The 15501-nt window shown below is 39.7% G+C and overlaps 1 protein-coding gene across 1 annotated transcript in view; it reads right to left on the minus strand.

Annotated features, from left to right (window-relative positions):
* cd109 (CD109 molecule) overlaps positions 1–15501 on the minus strand; it is a 33434-nt gene that overhangs the window by 11435 nt on the left and 6498 nt on the right. Inside the window, exons 9-24 of the mRNA XM_071910620.2 lie at positions 15247–15385; positions 14402–14511; positions 13664–13945; positions 13208–13309; positions 12723–12785; positions 12118–12291; positions 11739–11891; positions 10740–10829; positions 9782–9851; positions 9580–9691; positions 8271–8388; positions 7627–7740; positions 6191–6406; positions 4828–4975; positions 1601–1777; positions 606–687 (exon numbers count right to left, since the gene is read on the minus strand). Of these exons, the coding sequence (XP_071766721.2) occupies positions 606–687; positions 1601–1777; positions 4828–4975; positions 6191–6406; positions 7627–7740; positions 8271–8388; positions 9580–9691; positions 9782–9851; positions 10740–10829; positions 11739–11891; positions 12118–12291; positions 12723–12785; positions 13208–13309; positions 13664–13945; positions 14402–14511; positions 15247–15385 (2150 nt within the window). The remainder of the gene's footprint in view (positions 1–605; positions 688–1600; positions 1778–4827; positions 4976–6190; positions 6407–7626; positions 7741–8270; positions 8389–9579; positions 9692–9781; positions 9852–10739; positions 10830–11738; positions 11892–12117; positions 12292–12722; positions 12786–13207; positions 13310–13663; positions 13946–14401; positions 14512–15246; positions 15386–15501) is intronic.

Below are 15501 nucleotides of genomic sequence, written 5' to 3' on the forward strand. Positions count from 1 at the left end.
AAAAAAGTTATGATAGTTAGTCTGGCTAGTCTGACAGCCACACAACAGAATGTACGTCTTTGCCAGAAAATAGTTGTTTTACACACTAAATTCAAACATCCATGACTTCTAAATCTGTGCAGGAATGTTAGCTGGAGCAGCAGAGAATTTTAAGGTAGATTTATCACCTGAATGTTAAAATGAAAATAAAAAAATGGGGAAATCAATTAAATATTAAAAAATCGAAAAAAGTATGCTTTGGAAAATGGCCGGTAGTAATCCAGAGTATGCGCTAAGTGTAGTAAATTGGCTAAAACATGCAAAAACACCTGTATGGTCCTTTAAATATGTTGTCACTGTTTTGTACTTAACTACAATTGAATTACATCCATTACAAGGTTCTGATTCTAATTTTCTCCACCTAAAAACTTGACTTGTCAGCATTGCTATAATTCTTCATTTAAAACCATCATGTGAAGAAGCAGTTTTCATGGGAGCTGAAGGACTGAAGTTCTTCCCCATAAAGTTACAAGTGCATCGCAAATAAAAATGTCAAGGAATCGCTTTAAACCCAAACATGACACAAACACTGTGGGCCAGATTTAAAATAACTGACGATAACAGACCAAGTGCTTCCAGATGGGTCTCCGTCTCCGAAGGCGCTGAAGGACCCGTCTTCTCTCTGGTAGGACAGCTCCCGCTCGTAACCTGGTGAGGACGAGTGTGTGTTGGGTTTGGATATTTTAACATGTATACCTCTTCTCTGTACTTTATCTATACTGCTGCAAGATGTACTATTGTCAATACAGCCAAATAAATAATTGATCGCAAAAAAATGTATAGGACTTCCTTGTCCAAAACAAATCAAAAATATAAACCCAAAGAAGCAGCAATATCAGTTTGTGCTACAGAATTTATTAACAGTGTTGGAAAGTAACAAATCCCATGTAAAAAATTACATTAATCTGATTGCACAAAGAATTGGGAACTACATTCCTAAGGAATAACTAGAGTAATTAAAGTGTAAGTAGGATACTCAACTGGCCGTTTGCTATTGGCTGGTCTTTGTGCCAGGTGATGTCACCACCTGTTGTATTCTGTAGAAGGTGACATCACCTGGCACAAACACCAGCCAATAGCAGATGGCCAGTTCAGTACCCTGCTTTTCACCATTAGGTTTGGGGTTTAGTTAGTCTTTAAAAAATTATTTTCATGTTTACATGTTTATAGCAGGACAGTGTATAGCTGCATAGAGTATCCGATTACTGATATTTTTCTTTTTAAAGGTATCTTCACATTTCCTTGATTTTTGCTCACTTGTTAGATCTCTTGTTGGGAGGAAGAAGTTATTTTGTTGGTGAGTTTATAGACACAAGCGTAATTTCACATATCTTGAAACACTAACTGATAGTCATTGTAGGGTATGATTCAAATAACCACCTCTAAATTTAATTAATTTGTCCACAAAACTTCACGTTCATTGGACTTTGGATATCTGGATATATTAGGGTGTCAGTATATACTATGAAACCCAATCAGTTGTTAATATGTCGCTGCACCAGTCTCACTGAAATACATTCCTGTATATTTCTGTGATTGTGATTCAGTTGGTGATTGATACCTTTCATCATGTAGAATGTAGCTTTCTCCACGGTGTTTTGGTCGGCTTGTCCGGTGGCGGAGAGGTACTGCAGGACGTAGATGTTGGGCGCGAAGTTGATCATATTCTGTTCTCCGCAACCGTACGGCATCTGGATGAGAGACTCCAGACCGGTGATGGACGGGCCGAGGATGTCACCTTCATCGCCAAGGAAACCAGACAAAACAGATGAGAACCATCAGGGAGACGAGTGATGTTTACCCTCGGTGACAAACAGACAGAGCCGAGCCAAACTGAACATTCACAAGTGGTGAGGAAACATCTCATCATGCTGAGTGGGAGATCTACAACCTGAAAGACATTTCACTGTTGTGCTTGTTGCAGATTGGAGCGTTAGTGATACAAACTATTTATCAGACGCAGAGCTGCTCTGGAGGCAGAAATAATTTGATTGGTTGAGTTAAACCTCAGTGGGCGGAGCCAAAGAACCACAGTTTTTCACAAGTACAAGTAACATTAGACTGAAACTCAGTGAAAAAGACAAGAGGTAAGAGAGGAGGAAGCTAATATTATGAAGCCTAGCGCTCTGCTGCTAACTGAAAAAATACAATCTATCATACTAAGTTATCTAGGTTAGCTAGTTAGCTAGCTGACCTTCAAATTCAAACTAGCCATACTAGCCTATAGCTAGCTTGGTAAACTACTTAGCTAGCTGCTGACCTTCAACATCATGATGCCATGGACATGAAGGAATGAAACAAATAAGTCATTGCCAATTATATTTTTTTATTTATATTTTGCCAGAGTTCCTTCTTTGCCATTCAGGTTTACAAGTTAGCTAAGTAGCTAGTGCTCAGAACAACTGTGGTTCTTTGGCTCCGCCCACTGAGTTTTAACCAATCACATTATTTCTGCCTTCAGTGAAGCTCTGACTCTGAGAAATGTTCGCATAACTAAAATTCCAATCTGTGTACTTGTAGCTTGTTGCTCTGGATACATGTTCGCTAAAAAACATGTTGCCTAAAATGTAAAGTGTAACATGCATTTCCATTTTTAGATTTCAGCTGATCCAGAGTGTCCTATCATGAGTGCAATCATAGAGCAAGCTTATAGTCCTATTTCACCAATATTACAAGCAACCAAAAGAAAAGTGCAGGGGTCAAAGCCGCAGCACTTCAGCGGTAGATGGAACAAATATTCTCAGCATGACCACATGACAGAGAAGAGCTGGGTAAAGAAATAGGAGCAGGGAGGAAATGTAGAATGGTTTTTTTTTCCTTTTCCTTCCAAGTGGAAGAGGATGATAAGATGGAGATGTGACTCAATCCTCTGTTCTGATGTTTAGAACAACTGCCACTTGAACAACAGACATGTTTATGGAGGCGGATAACAAACAGCAGCCACCGGAGCAGCCTGTTCGCTTGACTAGTGTGACAGATGTGCTTCACTTTGTGGCACGTAACATCCAAACGGGTCAGAAAACAATCACACAGCTGGTGATTGTAAAATAGCTTTTATCAGCATATTATCAGTTTCCAGTTTGCACAGAACTGTATGATTCATGGTCAAAATCTTGTTTTTTTTGTTTTGTTTTGTGTGTCCCAGTACCCAATGCGTCAAAACATTAGGGTTAGGGTTCAATCTTCGCACCAGTATTTTACACCACTAGCAATTTTGCAAAATATGACATTATTTGTGTGAGTTTAAATCTAATTAGCACAATACTTACACACCCAAATTTGTTAGAAAACAAGATGTCATATATTGCAAGGTTGCAATGAGTATAAAAAGTTCAAGTTTCAAGGTCAAGTTTATTTATATAGCGCTTTAAAAAAACGAAACAAATTTGTATCTGTGAAGTGCTTTATAGAAACTGGTTATAAAAGACAAGATAAAAGATAAAAATGCAAAGAATAAAACAAGACAAGAAGAATGCAAATGCAAGAAGAATAAAAACAGAAAAAAAGAGCAGAAAAATATAATAAGTAGACACGCACACACAGTCATGAGTATACACACATCCACAAAGACCTGATCAACAAAGATAAAAAGCTAGTGAGTAAAAGTTGGTTTTAAGACGATTCTTAAACGAACGAAGCAACCGAATCAGCAGATCTAAATGTTTTCAGGGAGAATATTCCACAAAATGTGCTAACAGAAAATACGGATGTGGACTGGGAGAGTTTATTTCTAACTCTAATTAACTGTAATTGTATCGTACAGTTCTGGAAGCTCAGACTCAAACAAGATGAGTTTCTCCTCCATCTTTCTACATCAACATACATCAGATGAAGCTGTAATCTGATTGGCCACCGCTCTCTCCACAGGAAAACGCTCTTTTGCCGGTGATAATATGAATTACAACCTCCGCTTTAACACCGGTTCCCTCCTCACTGCCATCAGGACACTCAGCCTTTAATCTCACTACAACTCTGCATCTCACTGTCCTCATACATGTCTTCCATGTTCAAAGCTTACTGCGCTCCATGTTGTCTTGCACACGCGTGTTCCGTGTTCACTGTCTGCACCTTATTACATGGAAAAATACCATTTCAACTCACTGCACTCCATGCTTTTTTGCACATGTGTGTTCCATGTTCAGTGTCTGGACTTCACTGTGTGGATAATTACAGCCTCAACCTACTGCACTCCATGTTGTCTTGCACATATGTGTCCCATATATTGTCATAGTTGCTCTATTTTTAGGCTTTTATAATGATTTCTTTTTTATTTTTACTGTTGTTCTATTATTTACTTTATTGTTATTGTTGCTTTAGTTTTGTGTTTTTATCGACACTGCCTTATATTTTTACTCTATGCTTTTATTTGTTGTGAAGCGGTTTGTAACAATTGTTTTGAAAGGTGCCAAAAAAATTAAGTTTATTATTTATTATCATTATTCAATGTCTGCAAGTTAGTATATGGAAATGTGCGATCTCAACATATTGCGCTCCATATGTGTTACATACAGTGTGCTGTCTGCTCAGTTTTGTACTCATTATGTGTTGTTTGGTGTCCATTTATGTAGCAGAACTATTAAATTTAGTCCATCATGCTTTAATGCAAACAGTTTCCCCCAGCCTTGGTCAAGTGGCAGTAAAGATTCTACTTTTCTATTCTGTTCCATCCTGGTCTACTGTGATGTTCAGGGTATTTTATGGGAAAAAGCGAAAGCCTCAGGTGATCAAAAGCAAATATCTGTAAGAGCGTGAACACGTGTTGGGTCGCCGCCCGGCCTGTTTACATACCAACCGCAGACACTGAGACTCTCTCGCTGCCTTCCACCACACCTGCCGGGAAGGTGAAGCTGATGTGCTCAGAGAGGCTCGTCCCGGCGGCGGCGGCGGGCAGCTCCAGGCAGAGAGCGGTAGAGAACGACTCCTCCAGTCCTTCGGGCTACAACAACAACATCAACAGCGATGAAAGATGAACACACACAAACAAAAGTGATGAGTAATACTTCTGGGAAAGGCAGAGCTGTAAAACAAGATCAAGATTTCTTGGGTTACAGCGGAATGGAAGATGAAGGCAGGTTGCATCTGAGTTTCCGCTCTAAAATCCATTTTGGATTTAGACGTTCTGTCCCGTAAACAAAACATGACAGCTTCAACCTCACAGCTGTGTGAGTTTCACTGAGCGAGAGACTGAACCTTTAACCTTCTCACTCCTCACAAGGCGCTCTGAGCAGCGGCTAAATGCCAACGATTTAATGTCAGTGGATATGACTTCTGTTCATATCAATATGAAAAATAAATAATTTAGATTTAATAAGTAATGTCATGTTGTGGTTAAGGCGAGGCACTGCAGGCAAATAGGGCAAAAAATATCCTTTAATCCTTTAATCCTATCAGAATGAAGTTGTATATAGTGGATATGGATACAAATACAAACAGTTTTTGTATTATGACTTTTATTTATTTTGTTATTAACATATTCAAGCTAATATTTAGTTAATATTTCATAATAAAATGTTCAAGTGTGCGTATCAGAACACATTTTTCTCAGTGGATGAAGTCAGAGTGCATTTTCCTGTTTCACTCTGATGAATAATGAAATAGATGGTCATGTACAGAGATTTGTACAAATGACTATGTACATGTACCCCATAGAATAGGAATGACGAAAGATATTAAAAAACTTTCTGTAAATCACCATCTGTTATTGTTAAGAAGCAGCAGGTCAAATTTGGTGGCAAGTTAGCTGTAAAAAAGGGAATGTGTCATTTTGAGAAATTGACCTTTTGTTTTTTTTGCCAATGTTGTGCTTGGTGCACTTAATGCAGCTGGTATACAAACATAGAAATTAACTAATTATAGATTTTTTTGTCTGATTGTTTTGTATATTTTATGAAATCAGGGTAGTTATAGAAGCAAACTATTATAATATTTCAAAATTGACCAATCCAGCCAAAATCGCCATCTTCACCTGTGGTGCCTTTCCTTAAATAACCAACTATCCTTTCAAAAGCACCATATAGTATTTTAATGTTGTGTTATTAATCATGTTATACCACTAGGTGTCCCATTTTGCAAATGATGGCTATCTCATGTCAGAGCGACACATTGCTTATACGTTACTGTTAATGACATTCCCTGTTTGGTTTCACAGCACCTTGACCAGAACCATCCTGCGGACGGCGTCGGCGGCCACAGACGAGACGGCTTTCACAGAGACGGGAATTTCTCCAAGGACCACGGGCTTTATGGGAATCAGGACGGAGGTACCGCTCTGGCTCCCCACAGACACCCGCCGCACACTGGGCATGCTCAGCTCATTGTCCGGGAAGACGAACTCAAAGGTCTCACTCTCGGCAACAATCACCATGACCTGTTGAATGAAAGTTGACGTGAGGAGTCCACCCAGATCACGTTATAGCGGTTTGAAAAGCCAAATAATGTATAAGGAAACAAGAGGAGGATGGGTTTTTCTTTGTACTCAAGTACCAACTGCTTCAACAACATTTCAGATCACAAGAGTGATAACCCTCTTAGGATTTTCTCAGATCTTTTCTCTAGTGGAAGTCTGTCAGCCTAATGAGCAGCAGGGAGCTTTGATTTGTTTGTCGTGGCCTCGGAGGTGAAAGGTGATCAGTGTAAGATGCTAAAACCTGATGCCACACCAGATTATAGCAACATGACACCTATCACAACCCCACTAACCCTGTGAACCAGAGTGAATATCACATTCCCATTCCACTACTACTGCAGCACAGTCGTCGGAGGGAGTAATCCAAGACCTGTAGCATTCTACTATTTCTGTACACGATGATATCACACTCTTAAACTCAATAGACTAATATAATGCAGGCATATAGTCTGAGGTAGCAACACAAGACCTATTACATTCTACTTTTTGTATTCACAGTGACCTATATCACCCCTTTAAACACAGTAGATGAATATAAAGCAGCAACCCCAGGCCTTTTCTGTAAAGAAATCACAATGCTACACTGCTAACCTGCACGCGATATTGTAGTTGTAAAGTGGGAAACACGACTTGTGCATTTTGTGTTTTTTGGTTGGAAATAAAAACGAATATGGAGGTGATGAAGCATAATATATATGCTTCATCAGAGACTGATGATACATTCAGATTATGAGCTACAAAACGGTCTGCCGTACCAAGCTACATGTTGTCTTCATGTTGGGTGCACTAGCTAATAACGTCCCCACTGTCATAGCTTTGCATTTGCTATTTGTACACAGCTAATTTTCCAGTGGACATCCATGATGGTGCCAGCGGTGGTTGCTTGGAGATTTGTGATGCAACTGCAAAGCATCTATTGCTTGTGATATTTTGGAAGTACGTCTATGTGTATATATGGATGTTAACAGGGTGAGAACAGGTATGTCATTGGGTACACACACACACACACACACACACACACACACACTCTCAACACCAATCAAACATATACTCACCTACATTACCCTGTTTCTACATTTTGGCTTACACTTAGTTCACATTACACCCAACCAATATCACACTTTTTGACTCGCTCCTCTAGCACAAAGCACAGCTGTCTGAGGTGAAACAGAGCGTCTGACCTCCAGGTCCTGTGGCAGGTAGTTGAACAGAGTGACTTCCAGGACCAGCTCCTCTCCGCGGATGATGTAGGCCGGCAGATTCAAGGACAGGAAGAAATCCAGGAAGGCTGTGAGCTGGGAACACAGTCAGAGTAAAGATGCTCGCCTGGAAACTAATCAGTCAAGTCAACACAAGTTTATTTCTAAAGCCGTTCATCACAAGCCTGTCTCAAAGAACAACCTACCAAGATCTAACTGATCAACAATCAATCACAAAACAAAATGATGCAATACAATATGCAACAAAACAAAACACAACGATACTGTTTAGGGAACTAATACCATATCACCAGGTGTATCACCAGGTGTAAATGGTGCTAATACTCATTCTAATGCTAACGCTAATGGTAAAACTAGTAATAATAGCACTAATACTACTACTAATATCACTATTACTTCTACTACTATATTACAATATTAGTTCAACTACAACAAGAACAACTCTTACTACTACAACTACTGCCACTACTATTACTATTACAGCTCAAAGCATGACAAAATAGAATAGCAACAATTAGATAATAAGCAGGTTTTAAGGCAGGTAATAAGGCATGTTTTAGGAGGATTTTGTTGAAGTTATTCTCTGAAGGGGAAGGCATGGTTACCTCTGCAGGCGTCTCGACGACCCCCAGGCCCAGGTTCTCAGACATGACGAAGGCCGTGGCTGTCCAGGTTGTGATGCTGTCTGGCACAGTCAGAGTCATCTCTGCTGTGGTTGAATTACTGTGAAAGGTGACAAGAAACCTGCCTTTAATAATATTAAAAAATAGGATAAATGTGGCTACTTATAGAATGTGAAATGATAGCGGCACTTATGCAAATGTATGTAAAAATGCACCCTTCTTATCAGTTTGAATTACGAAATAGGTCTGCAACACAGAAGAGCGTCCCATCCCCACTAATTGAGATGCTGTGATTTGCCCTATTTGCCAATTAAATTTTGTTTTCTGGTATGGTCACTGCTGGGAAATCTTGTCCACCCACATGAAGTGACCATTCAAAACTTAAGAGAGAAATACTGTCTCCTAAACAGCAGCGAGTAGCGCTCCGTCCAGAGAAAACTGGACTCACCAACGTTAGATCTTTTGGTTCTCTCGTCCCTTTGACATAATTTGGTGTAAAACGATCAAAAACTGGCCAGGTTGCTAAAAATGAGTGTGTCACGTTACAGAATTATTGGGTATTGAAGTTCAAATAGTTTTCAAACAGTTTGCTCTTGTTGCTTTTTGGCGCCACCAACATGTGAAGTTGCCTAGAGCAGCTCCATGATTTACTCATCGTATGCTATATTGTCAATATTGCATGACTTTGAGAAATTAAAGGATATTTTTCTTGATTTAAAAGTAATAGTGCATGATACAACTTTATATTGAATGGGACTGAAACCTCATTGTTGGCCTGCTGAGCTGTTGAACCATTAGAATAAATGGTGGTATCATCAGCATACAGATGCAGTTTGCGGTTGTTCATTATCAACCTAATGTAATTAATGTGGACTGGAAATTGAGCCCTGTGGAAAACCTGTTGAGGTACTGAGAAATGAGTGGTCAAAAGATAATATAGCTTTTGAAGCAAAAAAAGCCTGACCTAGGCAATTCACTTTCTCAAAAATATGTAATCGGGCAATAAACACTGAGATTATTCGCAAAAACACAAGGTTATTCACAGGCTTTACTCTTCAACATAACATCAATGAATGCTATGAGTTCTTTGAAGTATTTTCTACTAGGGAAGGTTGGCTTCATTATTGTTTACACCTTACTGAAAATTGTTATTTTCAGTTTAGCTGCTTCATAAATTGTTGAGAAAACAGAAAAATCCTCAAACTTCATTACAACAGTGGACAATATTCATTAAGCAGCACAGAAAGAACGTCCAGGCTGAATATCCCATGATCTGTTACTGAAGCTTCACCCTGTGTTGGTGTCCAGCCACAGCCAGGTCTCCGGAAAGTTCCAGCGCTCTCGTGGCTCCATATTTGAACCATCTTCCTGGTCTGAAAGGGAGATTGCGAATGCCTCCCCTGCTGTGGGGAATATGAGCATTAGTGACTTTAGCAAATGGTCAGTGATTTTGAAACTCAAGGCCGTCATTTGAGCTGATTCTTAAAACTTACGAAATTCAGGCCTCTGCATATCTCCCTTCTTGTGTAAACTGGCATCGGTCAACACCACAACATCACATGTCTGGGCAAAGACACAAAAGATATGAAAAATACACATTTACCCCTACATTTTAGGCATTTGGCTGGACCAAGAAGGAGGAGTGCAACAGAAGAATAGGCTTCATTACATACTTAACCTGGTTATTCCATTTACCTGATTTTGAGTTGACACATGTAATTGTCAAAACTGGGTCAGAATAACCTGAGTAAGCTCATACTCCCATTATGAAAAACCCGGTCAAGATGCCTGTCATACTAAACGGGTTATTGTGGCATGGAAACATCTTACTCCTTTCACTTTTGGTTTTCGCTGTATGAAGTCAGACTCACGCAGCATTACGGTACATTTTGATTTCAACAAAACTACTGGGATCATCATTTCTTTCCCGCATATTAGAATTAACCTACTATTGCTCAGTCAAAGAGGGAGGGGGTAGCTGGTGGTTGCACCTTTTCATACGTAATACTTTTTTGTTAGTAGACTGTTCTGTCTGTGGTCTGGACACTAAAGGAATATTCTGTTAATTGATTAATTCATGGCAACAGGGAGACTCGGTCACAGGGTGTCAATGGGTTATACCCCAAATAAGCCATTAACTGGAGCATGGCAAATTCCCAGGCTACTCTGTGCATGTAACATAGCCATTGTAGGTCACCAATAGTGTCTACTTGGATGTAATAAATATTCCTGTGTACCAGCAATGATCATGTATCATAGAAAAAATATGCAGTAAGTATAGCTAAGTACAGCAACAAAGCAGGGAGATAAGAAGAGAACAGAAGGGGACAATAAGGGAGGGAGGGGTGGGATTTGGGGATATTTTCACACCCCAAGTAAACAGGATAATAATACATTATATTTGTGATACAATCATTATATCTGATATGTCTCTGGAGAGGAAAAGGCTACCATGAAGATGGAGTATGGATCTCCCATTCTCATGTTGTCAGAGTAGAGGTCTGCCTTGTTACCGCTGTACTTTGCCATCTCCCCCAGCACCTGTGAAAGCAACACCCACATCCTCAGAGCCCACTACTGTTACAACACACAAAGACAGACAAAACAGCTTGAGACAAAAAAGGGAATGCATTGTTAAAACCTGTTTGACCAAGTTGGGATGAAACAGTTCACGGTGCCTCGGTGTACGTCAAACCGATACTTGGGTGGGGTCAACAGATTGGGTTTCGCAGGTGTAACTGCAAGGGGATATTACACCAGCAATGATATGTGTGTGTGTGGGTGGTGGATGTATAGTTGTAAAACTAACGTTGGAAAATATTAAACTGGAGAAGACCCTGGAGAGTCATGGAAGTTTCTGTTATTCACAGATTACCGGAATAGACCATTTTACCTGGCTAAGCACATTATATGACCACTAAAATCCTTACAAAAAAGGAAACATGTATTACATTATATGCCTTATAGTAGGTCAGCAGACTGAATAATTAGGGCCACTTTGAAGTCATGGGTAGATGGTTCAATTCCTGGTCCCAACAGTGTCCATTGCTGCCAAAGTGCTTTTGAGCAAGCACACATACCCTCAGTCTGTGTGCTCCAGCCTGCTCCATGGATGGGAATTGGAAATTAGGTAATTAAGTAATTAAAAGTGGTTTCACGCACATCCATAGTCATAGGAGCCGGACAAAAAACAGCAATCCACATCCACAAAGGAATGTTTGCTCACTATTTTTATGGTCCCAAAAAATTAGAATGGATTAAAGAGACGGTGACAATAATGTTCATCAGATAACTTTTACCCCCATTGGAAATTAGGTGACACTATAGCTAAAACTACTGCCAGTCAGGCTGTGTCTGTACTTGTGTACATGTATACTATATGTATCTAGGAGTCAGGCTAGCATAATGCATTAACGTTAGCGCTCTGTGAACCAGTAGTGTTTTTCTCACCGTCTCCTTGGTGATGTCGTTGTGTGAGCCGGCCCGGTGCGTGGCCTTGTCGACCACCAGGATCCCCACCAGGGAGCCAGGCTCCGCCACCGAGACCCGCAGAGAGACCTCTTCAGCTGGCTTCTTCCTGGCCTCGCTCCAGCTCACTGACACCTGCCAGACACAGGCTGGTCAGCCATACACCATCATACACCATCATACACCATCAGACACCATTATATACCATTTTGTAGCATCACACAGAATCATACACCCTCATAAACTGAGATGAGGTGGATTTATGCCCTGCTGCCTCTCTGTCAGCATCCACAGAACACTAAAGCAAAAAGTGATCAGGCCAATTATCACAGCGAAGATTAAGAAACCTGCAGACAACCACCTGGTTTTTTAAGACTTGATTGATGGGCAGCTCTAGTACATCATTGATGATCTCTCCATCCGGACGCACACAGTAGACTACGATGCAGGCCTGAGGAGCCCAGGAATCCTCTGGGGTCAGAGTGAGAGAACCAGAGGCTTTCCCAGCAGAAACGATCTGACCTCTGGACTTCACCTGCACTCACACACACACCAGAAAATACATGTCAGGCCTTTTTCCAAATGCATGATTTGATATACTAGATAGTTGATATCTAAGAATGTTTCATAGTAAGAAATGTCACCTTCTCCCCATTGAATCATATCCTCTCTATTTAAAAAATCCCTTCTATTTCCCTCCATAACTCTTAAATGATTTCTTTTCGTAGCACTTTGCTCTTACATGATCATTCTATAGTCACAGGGATATTGTCAAATCACTACAGCCCAAACCCTATTTGTTCCTTTTAATTTTGATAATCTAGGAATGTAAACTTTGTTGTACTCATTGCTCGCTGCTCTAAATGAGAACCTGAGCTGAATGAATATAATGTAAAATGTAAAAATGTAAATGAATCAAGCATAAAATATAAGATATCCTGTCTGATTGCCAACTGAGGTACTTACCATGTAGTGAATCTCAGATATTTGAAAATTGCTCTTAATTGGCAACAGGAGGGACACACCAACCTTAAAAAAAAGGAAGGCTATGTCACTTAATATGATTAGAAGATCAAACACAAAACATAAACACTCATACCTAATTTGGCATCCCAGACCCGAAGAAAGGATTCCAATTTGTATTTAGACTTGATTATAATATAGACTAATGTGGTGCAAGAAATGTAGGATTTTTGTATTTTGTGCTGCACTGAAATGCATTTGTATTTATTGTGTGTGTGTGTGTGTGTGTGTGTGTGTGTGTGTGTGTGTGCTACGAGCCGTGCTGAAGGCATACATCGCATGGAGTGAGGGTGAGTCATTTGAGAGCAGATGTATCATTGTACTATCTGTATATCCTGTTTTTGCAACAACAACAACACTTTCCCAACAATTTCCCTGCAGGGATAAAGTGTGTATTGCACCTCGGACCGTTTGTTCCTCATGTTTACCTGTGGAGGCCGACGGGGCTTCTGAATCTGCAGGTAGGACTGACTGGGAGATGTGTAGCTTCTATAGAGCTGTAGTGTCTTTTCACTGTCCTCAAATGAAGCCTAGGAGTCAAAGAAACAGAAAGATAAATATGTAACACAGCCTTTACTTTTTTCCTCTTGATGCTAATATTCTATTCATAGAAGATCTCACGGGCATCTGCACCTGACTAGAAGATCCCAATTTGTCTCTCTAGATGGTTAACACCTGCAATTCTAACATCTATTTTGGCGTCCCACATGGTTCAATTCTAGGTCCTCATAATATTTTCATTTTTCATGCTCCATCATAGTTGTATTATCCATGAATATGGCTTTTTCTTTTTCTTTCCCTCTTATGATAATGCACAACCTTTCATAGCAATAAAACCTGTCAGTGCTAATTAAGGTTTTGAAGTGTTTTGCAGCTTTTCTTACGTCGATAGTGAGCGTTTCAGTATCATCCGAGAGTTGAATGAAAAGGGGAATGACTCCGTCTGCGGGGACAAGAAACTCCATCTCTTGGAGAGGAGCCTCCTCCGGCAGGGGAGGAGTGGTTTCCGAAGGCTCTGACATGTTTGGGAATCGGGGCAACATGCTTCCTAATTCATCCCATCTCACACTCCATGGAGCTAGCTTGTGCTGCATCACTGAAACTGTAACAGTCTTTCTCTGGTCCTCTCGGGACAGGGGTTGGTTGTTGTATGTGGATACTTTCAGCTGTAAAATCAAGAAAACATTGATAGTGTACCATTAGATTTGCTTTACAATTTAATGCTGTAGGTATATTTATGGAACAATATGTAAAATCTACTGTCTATGGTATGTGCTGTCCCTGTTTTAAGGGGCCCGGTGCTACCAAGACAAATTACTGTACATTTACTGTATGAGGAATTAAGTGATTCTGATTATGAAATTGATACTTCAGTGGTGATGGCACCTGTTGTCCCGTGTGCTGAGAACTAGTAGTGGTGGCAAAGCATGAATGAAGTGTGGCTCTGAAAAGATTAGCTCTCAAACACAAAAGCTCACTTATCTAAATACCCAGACACTGATCTGAGGCCGTATGAGACAGTGATATGCCTCGCTATTGTGGATCTGATCACACTGCAGAAGCGGTTTATAAATAAATCTCAAATAACTTGATTTGATAGTCAGAAATGTTGCTTCCCTTACCTTAGCGGTGAAGTTCAAAGAGGGCCTTAATATTTTGGGATAGCCTTCGAAGGCCAGTTTGTATCGGCACCTTGCCAGAGACACTGTTGCTGTATTGTTATACGTGAGACCTGAAAAATGAGAATGCATTGACAGTGATATGTGAGTTAGGAGAAATCACTGCGCTCAGACAGTCGGTGCATGATCCTACTAATAAAAACATCCAGGCTAACTGAAATTATGCGGTCACACACAACAAAGCTAGTTTTTAAAAACAAGTTTAACAGGAGTTCTCTTTTTCATTGGTCTTTATTCATAACGACTGTAATATAATGCATCATATTTTATTATCTTCTGTTCTTTTATGTAACTTTATATATGTTTATATATGTATATGCATATATGACTATACCTGCATTTGTATATATCAGTAGACTTTCTCTACCTTTTTTGTTCATGACTGGTCTGTGATCTCCATTCTGTCTAGTTAATATATTTTGTTCTACAGTTGTTTACAGTATTTTTCTTCTGTTTTCTGATGTTTCTACATGTTTATGTTTCTGTGTCAGTTCTGTGTGTTTTGTGTAGTATTGTTATTTTTGTCTATTAAAAAAAAAAAACAGGAGTTCTCCATACATTTTGAGGCAATAACATGCTTTTTCACGTTGCTAATATTTGTAAGCTCTGAGGTATTTTGAGTTACCATTTAGTTATGAGCACTAATTGTCCATTTATAAGTCAATCTCCTCAAGAAACTATGTGCATTTGCTCAAAATATCTCCAGCCAACCCTTTTACTCTTCACTCTACAATGACTCATAAATAAGTGAAGCATGGTGCTGATATTGGGAAATAAAGAGTGATTACCTGTTATGTATTCCGTAACATTAACCACAATAGTGAGAGACTCATCCATATAGCGTTCATAGGACAAATAGTCTTCAGATCGTTTGTTCATTTCATTGTAGTCGGGAACATCAAACATAATGTCTGCGGTGTGGTCAATCTGTATCAAAGCAACACTGATATTACATATATTTGGCCAACATTCACACATGTAAAGGCATGTAATATCTTTTAAAAATGCATCAGTTATTTGTGATAATTTAGCTGTGTGCAATA

This window comes from Centroberyx gerrardi, chromosome 18, assembly GCF_048128805.1.
Source record: "Centroberyx gerrardi isolate f3 chromosome 18, fCenGer3.hap1.cur.20231027, whole genome shotgun sequence".
In the NCBI taxonomy this organism is placed as follows: Eukaryota; Metazoa; Chordata; class Actinopteri; order Beryciformes; family Berycidae; genus Centroberyx; species Centroberyx gerrardi.